The sequence below is a fragment of the Cynocephalus volans genome, chromosome X (genome assembly GCF_027409185.1).
Source record: "Cynocephalus volans isolate mCynVol1 chromosome X, mCynVol1.pri, whole genome shotgun sequence".
NCBI lineage: Eukaryota > Metazoa > Chordata > Mammalia > Dermoptera > Cynocephalidae > Cynocephalus > Cynocephalus volans.
In genome coordinates this window covers 73905660-73919250 of record NC_084478.1, presented here as the reverse complement: position 1 = coordinate 73919250, position 13591 = coordinate 73905660, and the positions used below count along the sequence as shown (strand labels likewise).

General features: G+C 41.7%; 1 protein-coding gene across 2 annotated transcripts in view; it reads left to right on the top strand.

The window, feature by feature from the left end:
• Positions 1 to 13591, top strand: part of ARHGEF9 (Cdc42 guanine nucleotide exchange factor 9) — a 147627-nt gene that overhangs the window by 19204 nt on the left and 114832 nt on the right. The window contains exon 2 of one of the 2 annotated variants that reach the window (XM_063083176.1): positions 9073 to 9252. In XM_063083176.1, coding sequence (XP_062939246.1) covers positions 9127 to 9252 — 126 coding nt within the window. In that variant the 5' untranslated portion in view covers positions 9073 to 9126. Of the gene's footprint in view, positions 1 to 9072; positions 9253 to 13591 lie in introns of those variants that run through there. The other variant, XM_063083177.1, reaches the window with a different exon arrangement.

The following is a 13591-nucleotide window of genomic DNA, read 5'->3' as shown; positions in this document are numbered from 1 at the left end:
ACTGACAGTAAGGAGTTATTAAAGCTTCTTGAGCGTAGAGAGTGGCACCAACAAAGAAGTTTTGAGAAATTGTGGGGGTCAGGGAAGCCAGTTGAGAGGCAGCTTGAAGTGATGAGGTCCAGGCCTAGGATGGGACAGTGGGACTGAAGAGAAAGGGTAATATCTGAGAAAGAGACATGAGGAAGAAAGAAACAGCAGGCCCAGAAGAGTTTTCCAAAATGGGAATAATAAGGAAGGAGGGGAATGAGGACCTATGATGAATTTCACATATGCTTCATTGGAGGCAGTAGCAGGCCATCCAGTGAAACATGGAGCAGGCAGTTGGAAATATGGGACTTGAGGTGAGTAGGAGCTGATGTCATAAGAAAGATGGTTTCTCTGAGGAACTAAGTAGAGTGAACAAAAAGCAAAGGTTTCTATTGACTTTTAAATGGAGCAGTTAAGGTTTAAAGTGGAAAATCCATTCCTCAGTTTTTCTAACCAGTCTGACTGGCCTGTGCTTTAATGTGTTGCCAGCAATGCCTCAGTGAGTTATCTTCAGGAAGGGACTAGTCAGCTTCACGTTCTCATTTTCCTGAGCAGAGAGCGATAATGGGTGAGGAGAAATAAGCTGCAGTAATGAAATCCCTGTCCTTTGCAGAGCTGAAATGTTAGCCTCAATAGAATACCAGAGCTGGAAGGGACTTGAGAGGTCATTTGTGGTTCCAGTCTGTCACTTGACTGAAAAGGAAATTGAGACTGAGACAGGGAAAGGGACCTCCCAAGATTCACTTAGTGAGTTACTGGCAAAGCTTCTTCCAATAGCCAATCTGAATCTTTGCTCTATATACAATGCCTCCTAGCTGTTGTTGGGGCAGCCTAAGTCATACCTTTCCAGAAATGGGGAGCATGGTTATCCTTCAACACTTTAGGCAAGATAGCCAGAGTCTATTTACAATGCTGTATTGAAAGAATGTGTGGCTTATTCAGGAGAGAGAATAAAATCCCAGCCTGTTTTAGATATACTGAAAGGGAACAAGGAAAAGGAATTTTGTTCTTGTCCATGCTTAGCTGTTGAGGAAGGGAGCCTTTTGGGAGGATAGGGTCAGGAAACCTCACAGAGAGGCAAACCCCCTCAGGTCCCTCCTTTTCCTCCTGTGCAGCTTCCCAGAAGGCAGGCTCAGCTTATTTGCCTTCATGGCAATTGGCACATTTGCTATTTCTCACAGCATGTGGTGGTTCTTTTTTAAACTCTTCCCCCTTCTGCTCCTTATTAAAACTCTAATATTTATGGCAGCCACCCAGGCTAATTAAATATCTATTTTGGGGGTGCTACTGTTCAGCTAGAGGGCAAGAGCAAGAAGTTGAAGACAAGTGGTCTGGCTCTCGAAAACTGGGTGAGGGCTGTGATCCCAGGTTTTTTCCTGTGCTGGCACAGCCTGGCATTGGGCATGCTCCTTACATGAGCCCAAACACACTTCTCAAACATATAAGGGGTCTTCATAAAGTTCTTCAAAAAATTTGTATTATCTTTCAATTCTATTTTTCCATGAACTTTTTGAAGTACTCTTGTATACTAACCACTGAGGAAGGCCTTGTATACAGGCAGGGAGTGCCAGAGTCAGGGTGGCATGGGGATCCCTGGGAGAGGCAAGGGTAGAGCCTACACTAGGAGTGTCCTATAAGGTTCTCCAAGTGTGATTCTCAGACCAGCAGCATGGACATCACCTGGGGACCTGTTTGAAATGCAAATTCTCAAGCTCCAGACCTATAGAATCAAGACTCCTGGGGCCCAGCAATCTGTTTTAACAAGTCCCCCAGGGGATTGAGAACCACCACTGCTCTAGGTTGTTCACAGGATGGTTTGGTCTGCCTCTCTGCCTGCTGACAGGGACTGTGGGATACTGACAAAAGAAAAGTTGTAGAGTAAGCTTACTGGAGATTGAAATCTACTCCACCACCTACTAACTGGTTAGCTATGGGCTACTTGTTTAACCTCACAGGTTATCTTCAGTAGAAATGGGGATGTTAATGCTTACCTTGGAGAATTGTAGAGATTGAGATCACAAAAGAATGCTCCTTACCCAATGCCTGGCATGTGTTTTCAACAATATAAGTTTCTCTTCCTCCTTCCCTTTCTTCCTCTCTCTTTTACTTGATTCCTCTTTTCTTCCCTTTCTTCTTCTCTTCTTCCCTTTCTTCATTTGTTCTCCCCTGAAAGGGCCCACTGACCACTCCAAGTTAGCTGTGGACACATGCCTTGTTGACGATCAGAAACCAGCCTTAGATTTCAAACTCCCAATGCTTCCATGATACAGTGATCATATTCCCAAGTCAAAAATCAGGGCATATGGGTCTGACAACAGACATATCTATTTATGGGTTCAATGGGATAGAATATTTGAAATTAGGATTGTCTTAAGAAATCTGGATAAAAAGGGACAGGATCCCATTCCATTTTCAAGCATGATATCATGACTCTTTAACCCTCCCCATCCTCTTATTCATGTCTAAAAGTGTCTTTGGTATGGCAGTGGGAAGCACTGTGTGCTCCGCTCACTGGTAAGTCAGAGCAAGAGCCAATCTATATTTGGTGCTGCATCTGAAATGTCCTAGGGATTGGGAATTATTTTGTTATAAGTCATAGTACTACTATCCCATGGCCCAGAACTATTTGGGTACCTTGCTAGAGTAACCCCAGCACCATATCCTGGCTTTATGTTGGGTTTGTAGGATGAAGGGTGGGGACAGTTTGGAATTAGGGCTTTTGGTAGGGAGAGAGCTTATAAACTAATTTGAGAATAGAATTTAACCCCTGGTATAGCCACTCCTAAATGGCCTTTTCTTGGCTTTCTTTTTTTAGCTCTGTACCATTTGATAATGATGATCACCTTCTGCTGCTTGAAACTCTTTTTCCTTGGTTTTTGCAAGATTGTACTCCTTGTTATCCTAACGATCTGCTGACAGCTTCATTTAGGTTTGTTTCTCTGGCTCTTCTAGTCTGAGATTTTGTGTAATCTTGTCATTCTGCTTCAAATGCCCTTCCTTTCCCTTCTCTATCTGTTACAATCCTACCCATTCTTTAAGACCTATATTCAGTTCAGTGTACCACAAAACCTGTCTAGAGCCCAATAGCTACGTATAACCCCTCATTCCTCTGAAATTTTGTACTAGGCCAGCATATAGCAGGCAGTGTACTAGGCACAGTACATCCAGCATCTCAGTTCACCCTCTCTACGACCCTGCTGGTGAGGCAAACATTATTATCCCCATTTTGCAGATAAAGAAACTGAGGCCCAAGATTTTGTAGTTTGAAAATCTTGTCTTTGGCTTTTCTGAAATTGCACTCCTCAGTATCCCAATTATGTGCTAACAGCTCCATTTTGGTTTGTCTTTCTGACTTCTATTCCTCACTGCTCATTGTTACTGACTTCTACGGCTTTCTAAAGTAACAAAACAAAAAAAATGAAGTTAGGTTTGCCTGCCTTTAACCACCTTTGCATATTGCTTGAAGGGCATGCCTTGTTGGTGTCTTGAGGCCCTTTGATCTTCAGGTAAAGACTGCAGCCAAATCACAGTGAGCAGATCCCTGCACACATAAGAGATCACTGAATGAATGTTAGATGGAAAATGGATGAACAGAGAAAAGTGCATATGTATGAAAACACTGTAGCAGGTTAAAAGTTAATTCTATACACAAAGGGAAGATTTTGAACTAATTTCTAGCCTACATTTAGTTTACTTCTTAAAAATAACTCAGAGGATGGAGGAGGAACATCTTCTTGCTCCTGCTTGTATTTGTGATGGGAGAGCACAGAAGCCCTATATAGCTGTCAGACCCTTCTGGATTAGCCTTCCTCTTGCTTCCGTGCACACACCTGTCAGCTCTCAGTTCAGTGATTTATAGCTAATGAAGCAGGTAGGAGTGTAGAATTATCCCCATTTTATAAGTGAAGAAACCAAGACCCAGAGGCAGCATAGTTTATAAGAGCAGAGTCTCTAGAGCCAGACAGTGCCTGCATTTGAATTGTGACTTTGGTAATTATTGGCTATGTGAACTTGGCAAATTATTTAACCTCTCTGAGCTTCAGTTTCCTCATCTGTAAGACAAGAATAATAATAGTGTCTCCTCAAAGGGCTACCATGAGGCTTAAATGAGTTAATGTGTGTGAAGTGTTTAGAATAGTGCCTGACACATAGTGAGTTCTCTTTATTAGTTAACATCATCATTGTTATTATTACACCATTAGTAAGGTTTAAATCCAGGTTCTCTTTTTCTGTCTTCTCTCTCTGTGGTGTTATGTTGGAAACAAAACAAAACACTGGTCCAGGAGGCTGGCCATTTGGTAACTATAGGCAAGTCACTCCTGTTATACCTGATCTCTAAAATGAGGGCTTGAAGGTGATGATCTTTGAAGTGCTGTACAATTCTGACAGTTATTGATTCTAAGTAGGCCCTGACAACAGGCTTGCCAGTTGGTTAGTTGGTTTGTGACCACTGGATCCTGGATTGTCTTTCCAGGATATAGTTGCACGCTGTGATCTGAGGGCCCAGTCATGTCAGCTGGATTAAATGGCGGATAGAGTGAGCCATCAGCTGCTGGGAGAAACTAAGCATGGAGTCCCTAAAAAAAAAAAAAAAAAAAAAAAGACTGCAAAGTTAAAGAGTAGAGGCAGTGTAATCAGCCAGAGCTGAGCCTGGGAAACCTCAAAGAGCATCATAGATAGTGTCCTGAGTAGAGGGTTAGTAATTGATGCCAAGATAATCTTTTGACCTATGATAAAAAGCCTTGGTTATAGCTCTTTTTTTTTTTAGTTCAGAATTTAATTTAATTCACTTAAATGAGCATCTGAAAGTACACCTTTTATCTACCTTCCTGAAATTCAAAATTTTTTATTTTATTTTTTTATTTTTATTTTTGGCCACAGAATAAGTCTTAATAAATTTTAAAAGACTAAGATCATAGAAAATAATAGAAAATATATTCTCCAACAACAATAACAGAAGGAAATTTAGAAAATTCGCAAATATGTGGAAATTAAACAACACTCTCCTAAATAAACAATGGGTAAAAAGAAAAATCACAGGGAAAGTAGAGAGTATTTTGAGATAAAAATCAAAGTGCAACATATCAAAATTTATAGGATGCAGGGATGATGCAGTGCTTAGAGGAAAATTTATACTTGTAAACACCTATATTAGAAATAAGAAAAATATCAAATCAGTAATGTAAACTTTTACCTTAAGAAAATAGAAAAAGAAGAGCAAACTAAACCAAAAGCAAATATAAGTAGGAAATAAAGATTGCATCAGAAGTATATGAAATAGGGAATTAAAAAATGATAGAGGAAATCAAAAACAAAAGTTGATTCTTTAAGAAGATCAACAAAATTTGCAAATCTTTATCTAGACTGACCAAGAAAAAAGCAGTCCAAAATTACCAAAATCAGAAATAAAACAGGGGCATTATTACATTGTCATTATAGTTTTTTTGTGGTGGTAAGATTTAGTTTCTTTCTCTTGCTCATTTGTATTTTTGTTCTATGAGTGGCTTTTGTTCTTTCTTGTGTATTCATGGTAATGATTATCATTTTTCAGATTCCCAGTGCAGGACTTCCTTGAGGATTTCTTGTAAGGCTGGTCATGTGGTGGTGAACTCCTGCAATTTTTGTTTGTCTGGAAAATACATTATTTTTCCCTCATTTCTGAAGGATAGCCTTGCTGGGTATAGTATTCTTTTCTGGCAGTTTTTGGGTTTTCTTCCTTTTAGTATTTTGAATATATCATCCCATTTTCTTCTGGCCTGTAGAGTTTCTGTCAAGAAGCCTGCCATTAGTCTGATAGGGGCTCCCTTATAGGTGACTTGACACTCTCCTCTTGCTTATTTTAAGATTCTCTCTTTATCTTTGAGCTTTGCCAGTTTGGCTATGTGTCCTGTAGAGGATCTTTTTGGGTTGAATCTGTTTGGGGACCTTTAAACCTTCTGGATCTGAAGGTCCATGTCTTTCCCTATACCTGGGAAGTTTTCCATTATTTCATTGAATAGGCTTACCATGCCTTTTCCTCTCTCCTCCCCTTCTGGAACAGCCATGATTCAAATGTTTGTGCACTTAAGGCTGTCTGCTAGCTCTCTTAGATTTTCCTCATTTTTTAACATTCTTTTTTCCTTTTTTTGATCCACCTGGGTTATTTTGAAAAAACTATCTTCAAATTCAGAAATTCTTTCTTCTGCTTGTTCTAGCCTGCTGCTTAAGCTCTCAGTTGAGTTTTTTATTTTGTTGAGTGAAACTTTCAGTTGCATGAGTTCTGCTTTTTTAAGATATTAATCTCTTTGTAAATTTCCCCCTTCATATCCTGGCGGTTTTCTTCTCATTTCATTTTTTTGTGTGAGTCATCTCATATTTCAGTGAGTTTCCTTAAGATTGTTGCTTGGAATTCCTTTTCAGTCATTTCAAGGGTTTCCTGCTCTATAGTGTTTGGTAGTTGAAAATTACTGTATTCTTTTGGTGGTGTCATATTTTTATTTATTTATTTATTTATCTTTGGTGGTGGTGGTGTGTTTCTAGTATCTCTACATTGATGTCTGGTCATCTGGTAGAGCAGTTGCTTATTCTACCACTCTGGAGTGGGCTTTCAGGAGGGAGATGTTCTTTTCTTTTTCCAGCTCCACTGGTTACTCTCCTTGTGTCAATGCTGTTGAGTGTCTGGTGGGTTGCCTGCACAGTGGTTGTGGCTACTGCTGTAGCATCAAGCTGCTTTTGTGGCAGCTGTGGCTGTGGCAGTGGATGTGGTGGGCCACCCATGCAAAAGTGGTGTTTTCAGCTTGTTCTCTTGCCTGCTTCTGGGTGGAGGGAGCTGCTGCCCTTGGCTCCTGCCTAAGACCCTGGGCATGCTCTCTAGCCTGCTTCCAGGCAGAGGGGCCTGCTGCCCTCAGCTCCTGCCTAGGACCCTCATCATTGCTCTCTTGCCTGCTTCCAGGTGGAGGGGGCAGCTGCCCTCAGCTCCTGCCTAGGACCCTCGTCGTTGCTCTCTTGCCTGCCCATGGTTATAGTTTAAAACATGAGGCTTTAGGGGCTATATGTGCTATTGAGCCCTATCAATGCCCAGTTGGGACCCATCTTTGGCAGGAGAAGGGAGGCTTCTTTATAAACATTTATTTTACTGAGGCCAGTGACTAGCAATTCTTCTCCACCGCTGCTAGAACAAGGAGAAATTGACTTTCAGTACAACTGGAAGAAAGCAAGTTCCACATAAAAATGAATCCCTCAGAGGGAGGAGTACTGGTGACTAAAGGTGGCTATCTAAATCTCCTTCTTTAGGTTTCTTTAAGAACAGGAACCATCTGGTTAGTGATATTATGGATGGAGTTCTGTAAGTTCAGTACAGCTAATCAATAGACATTGGTAGTATGGTTTGATAAATATAAGAGCACATGAGGTCAGAAAACCTAGTTCCATAATTTATTGTGCTATTGGCTAAAGGATCAGACCACCTCTGAGCCTCAGTTTCTTTGTCTTTAAAATATAGGTAAAAGTGAGACCCAACTCATTCAGTAAGGCTCAAGTGTTGCAGTAGATGTGAAAACACTTTGCAAACAGTAAAGCATGATGTCCTTAAAAGGTGGTGTAAAAGGTCCTGCTGGAAATCTCTTTTGCATCCATGCTGAGGAGCTTTCTCTATGCCTTACCTTCTGTGGAGGGCATGAAGGCCAGAGCAATGAAGAATACCTCAGGCAAAGGCCTTAACTAAATCAAAAGATCAGAGTATGTGTGTGGTCGTACGTGTGTGATATGTTGTGCATTCATTTTGTGACCACAGGGTTATTCTCTGGCTAGTATGTTGGAGAGCAAACCTTTGGGAGAGGATGCATATTCCATAGACTGTCTCTGTTGTCCTTGAACTATTTTGTCTTTGGTCTTATGGAGCCATGATTGCCTTGGGGAGCCAGTCCTTTCTCAAAGCAGGTTAATGGGAAAGTTGACTTCAAGAGGACATGTCCAGCATTTCAGTGGTTGGAAGAGTGCTTGAGTCTCTTTGCCTGACAGGCCATGTATTCTCTATTCTGAAATCTGTTTCTCCAAATGCCAGGAAGATCAATGGCCCACACACGCTGGAACAGTTGGGGGAAAATGAAAACAAATAATAAAGTGGTCAGGATGGTAGCTAGAGAGAGGCAGACTACTGTCCAACCCCGTTCTTTTCACTGTGCTTAGATGAGTGTTGTGAATATGTGTATGTGTTTGTTTATGTGGCATAGGGATAAATGTCTACCTGTTGCTGTGTGGAGCCCAGTCCTGCTGGCCATGAAGTCTAATGACCAGGGTTAGGGTCCATGTACAGTCCTTGCCTTACCGGGTGATACTGAACTCATCCCTTAACTTCTTGGCCGCTCAGTTTTGCCATCCATCAAATACAGAAGTCAATCCAGAGCCCCTCTATATCTCATAGAGTTGTTATTCAAATCACTAGGTGAATCTGTGCCAAGGTTGAGTTTCTTGGGTACAAGGCATCACAGATATCCATATTCTTTCATACCCATGACCTCTCTGGGTGGTATCGTGTGAGTGAGAGCAGGAGGCTGCAGGACTGATGTCCATTGTGTGTGAGGAATGTCATGGTCTGTTACCCCAGGGGGAGGGGTACAGTGGGGTTAAGTAATGTACCGCCAACTCTCAATTGGCCAGTTCTAATGAGGATGAGAAAAGGGGGAGGAGCACAGAGAATTGAAAGCAAATAAGTTTGAGCCTCATTTTAGCCAGTGATTTTAGCCTCTCCACTCGTTCCAGACCCAGTGCTAGAAGCACCAAGGAGAGATGGATGGGAGCTTTCTTTCTTCTCTGGGGGACGAGTTAATGAGCAGGGATAAAATCATGAGGCCTATATAGTCCATATTCACACTCTGGGTCATTCCATGACTGGCTAATGGAGAGTTGACATTATTGTTTGTCTTGGGGTTCAGTGCAGCTTTACCCCTACCCCTTACCACTAGAGTATGAGTTTCTCCATAAGTAGTAGAGTTCTGTGGGTGGGGGAAGGGGCAAGCATGGTAGCCAGCTGTGTGGACTGAACACGTTCTCATTTTGTCTCCTAAGCTGATCACTGGAGATTCCATCGTTAGTGCTGAGGCAGTATGGGATCACGTCACCATGGCCAACCGGGAGTTGGCATTTAAAGCTGGCGACGTCATCAAAGTCTTGGATGCTTCCAACAAGGATTGGTGGTGGGGCCAGATCGACGATGAGGAGGGATGGTTTCCTGCCAGCTTTGTGAGGGTGAGTGTCGGCTTTCACTCTCCTCTCCTCTCTCCTTGGCTGCCTTCCCCTAGCTTCCCCTTTACCAACCCTTGTTCTTCTGTTCATTCCTCTCCTGATGGCTTTTCACATATATATAGATATATATACATATAGATATATAGGTCTCCTACACCTATAGATATATATAGGCATCCTTTAATCTTTGCCCATCTAATTTTTAGACTTTTCCTTTGTCTCTTGTTTGTTTTAACACCTGCCCCACCTTCCACCTTTGTACAAATCACTTTCCTTGTCTTGGCCTCAGTTTCCCCTTCTGGGGTTGTTCTTTATAGTTTTTGAAGACCCCTTTAACTCTATATTGTTGTGAACTTTTGCCTTTCTTATTTCTGTTCTTTTCTGCTTTATTTTGCTTGTCGCCTCTTTTTTTACTCTTTCTTCTTGTAGATCCTTCTCACCTCTTCCTCTTCTCCCTGCTCTTTTCCCTCCCCTCTTTCTTCTCTTTCTTTCTGCTTCCTTTGCTTCATTTTCTCTTTTAAGGAAGTGAAACCCCTGTGTGTAGTCAGAGAACTGTCTTCAGCTGTTAATGTAAGAGTGTGGGCTCCCTGCCACCCAGTGGCTAGAACTTACTGATCGCAGATTTTACTTTGTGCAAGAGAGTCAAGTGGCTGGGATCTAAGGTGTGATGGGGGTAGGAAGCAGGCAGCTTGTAAGGGCTTGTAAGGCCTTCACCTCTTTGACATTGTACTATGAAGAACCTGGCCCTTAAAAGAGGGTCTCTTGGGAGGGAGCTCTCAACAGTTTCTGCTTCCACCTGGTCACTGATTAGCAGGGTGCTATGGGGAAAGAGCATTGGCTAGGTGTCCCAGCTCTTGGCCTTCCTTGGTATTGTGAACTGGAATCAGTTCTTTGACTATTGTGAGCTCTGATTTTCTCTACCTGCAAAATGGTGTTGGCAATTCTTTACTGCCACAGGATGTCACAGTGAATGAGATAAAACATGTGAAAACTGCTTTGTGGCAAGACAAGTACCAAAGCCACATGAAGGTGTGTTATGACCATCCTTACCACAGCTTATCACTTTTGTTAGTTTCTCCTGCAAGATAAGGCTGAAGTCCTTTGGACCCCAAACAAAAGGTCAGTGGGGCTTGGGTTCTTAGAGGTTGATGGGCCTCAAGACTGGAATTATGGCAGTGTGATACGAATGAAGGAATAGTGCATTTGGAGTCGGACAACCCATGATGCAGCTTCACTACCTCCTAGCTCTATGACTTTTTGCAAGATTTTTAACTTCCCTGAGCTCTGACTTCATCTGAAAAATAAGGATAGCAAACATTTTATAAGGATTTAATGAGATCACATATGTGAGTAGGGTATCTAGCACAGTGCTTGACACATATTAGGTACTTGGCAAATGGTAACTAGTTTTATGATGGTTATCATCATAGTTATCATCACCACCATCACTACCTTATTAGCTACAAGGAGGTTCATGTATCAAGGCTGGCCCTAGGGGTTGAAAGAGGCCTTCTTTCTTGGAGGACTGCACACCCAGAAAACACTGTTATTTGGTTGAGATGATTTAGGTGAGGGCACTGCACAGAAACAGGGGAGTAGACAAAATGACCTGTCATTCCCTTTTGTCCTCGGAGTTTCCTAATGAAATATCCAATTCTTTCTTCTCTGCTTATGCATCATCTTCCATCACAGTTTCCAAATGCCATCTGTGTCTCAGCTCAGCTTTGCTGGTTGGTGAATCATTCCCAGGGTGGTCAGAAACTGCACATCAGTAATCACAGGCCTTCGGGACTAGCATGAGGCTCTGTACATATACAACTTGTGTCTTGTGCTGAAAGTCCTCTCTCCTTAAAAGAAGGATTAAACTGCACCCAGCAACAACATCACCCAAATCCAAATGCATTTCACTCTCAAGGAATTGTCATTTTTATAATAAACAGTAAATCAAGGGATGTGGTAAATGATTGAGCAAGCCAGGATGGCTCATGGAGGCAAATGGCAGAGCCAGGCTTCAGAATATCAGTGAGCCAACATTGATGATCCCTAAGTTGAAGGCCAGGAAGATTGTTCCTCCAGGCATATAGCCCTAGCAGCCACTTGGTATGGAGTTTTAGCCCAGTGGTTCTCAACCCTGGCTGAATAACAAAATCACTCCACTCCCCCGCCCCCCCAAAAAAATGCCCACTAAAACCCAGGCTCCAGGCTAATTAAATAAGAATCTTTGAAGATGGGGCCCTGAAATTAGGTTTTTAAAAAGCTCCCAGATGATTTTACTATACAGCCAGGATCAAGAACCAGCAGTCATTATACTTCTATTGGACAATAGAATATACAATGAGAGCCACAAATGCAAGCTACATATGTAATTTAAATTTTTCTAGTAGCCACACTAAAAAAAGGAAAAAAGATATAGGTGATATTAATTTTCATATATATCTTACTTAATCCAATATATTCAGAATAGTATCATATTATCACTATAAAGTCATTAATGATATAGTTTACTAAGTCTTTGAAATCTGGCATGTATTCTACACTTACAACACATCTCAGTTCACACTAGCCACATTTCAAGTGCTCACATATGGCTAGTTGCTACTGTATGAGATAGCACAAGTCTAGAACATAGACCTGGAGCATTAATGATAAAGTTCAAATCATAACGCAGAGCTCCAGTATTCTTTCTGTTATACCAGTGTTTATTCTTTGAGAAACTAAGATAATATTCCATATTGGCTCAGACTGTATTCAGAATCAGCATTTATTTGAAAATTGTGAAACTTTGTGTTTGTTTTAAGAATAGTCTAATGTTCTTCATATCTCCAAATGAGAGTACCGTGAAATCTTAGGGGCCAGCTGACGTGATGTCACCAGTGAAAGGAAATGGGATTAGGTGGTTGCATTAATGATGTGAATATTCGCTCCAAGGTAGACCTTTCAATTCTCATGAATGAGCATTTTTGTTTAGGTTTACATTTATGGTAAGATTGTGTGATATGCAAGGGATTGCATGATGGAGGTTGTGGAAGCTTTTTTCCAGTAGATCTTTAAAATGGAATTGCAATCTCCACTTTTCTACATTGGTTTTGGTTGAGGATAGAGTGGTATTGTGAAAATGGTGCTACCTGTATTAGGAAATGTGAGACTTGAGTTCTAGTCATGGCTCTGCCACCCATTTGGTATATGACCATGGGCCTTTATTTTCTCCCTCGTCTCTGAAGCACTCTGTAGAATCTATTCAAACTCTGATATGTCTAGGTAGGATATAGAAATGGGTCACACAGAACTGTTGAATCTTCGTTAGTGATGATGAACTTGGTAGGTGAATGGGTGGTTTACTGGGATGCTGCACCTCCACATTGTAGGTTAGTTGTCTGATTCATCCAGAATCACCCTGAGCTAAGATTCAGTAGCTCCTTGAGAACATCATCCCTAGGTTATTTGGCATAAAACAGGAAAGTAAAGTAACAAATAAAAGACCCCCCCCCCCCAGCAACCTCATACCAACTGGACACCCTTGTAGATCGTTGGACCAAATCAGTGATTGACATAGCAGGGCATCTCCATGCTCTACCTTGAAGTCTCATTGCTGTGGGGATATTTGAGCCCTAGGATGTATAACCAAGGGTGCTTAGTGTGCTCTGTCTAGCCTTACCTGTTATTAATCACATTAAACCCGACCTAGAGTCTGAGAAACCCAGATTCTTGCCTCATTCTGCTATTAGATGTGCAACTTGAGCAACTTCTTGCACATCTTTGAAGCTCAGTATTCCTTTTTGTAAAATAGGGATAACTGGGCCTTGTGAAAATGCTTTGTAACCTGTGATGTGCTGGATACCTATAAATAGGAATCATTGTACCATTTTGGATGCTGCACAAGAATTTGCCAGGTACATGTGTCTTCTAGTCAAATATGCCTCCCCTGTTCAGAATTTCATTCTTGTGCATGTGTTCTCAGGTTCTCTCTCTTCTGTACTTGGGGATGTGGCTTCACAAGATCAGTGCAGGAGTTGATGTACCTTCCCAGCAGTTGGTCAGGTTAAGTAAATTAGAACTTGCTGACCATCAGTTCCCATATCTAGCTGTTGACATATTTAGATGCTTTCCTGGGCTGGTTTCCCCTATGGGAGCTGAGAGCAGACTGCTGGGATATAATTACGTTATGTCTCTAAGCAGCAAATTCCATCCCTGTGATGGGCCTTCTTTTGCCTGCTGGGCCCTAACTCCAAGTCATTCAGGATCTTTTTTTTTTTTTTTTTAGTCACTGTGCATAAAAGCAGCTTTTGTTCCGATGTTGGGTCATGGCCTGAGGAGAGCTTGCCACCTGCTTAAGGACAGATTG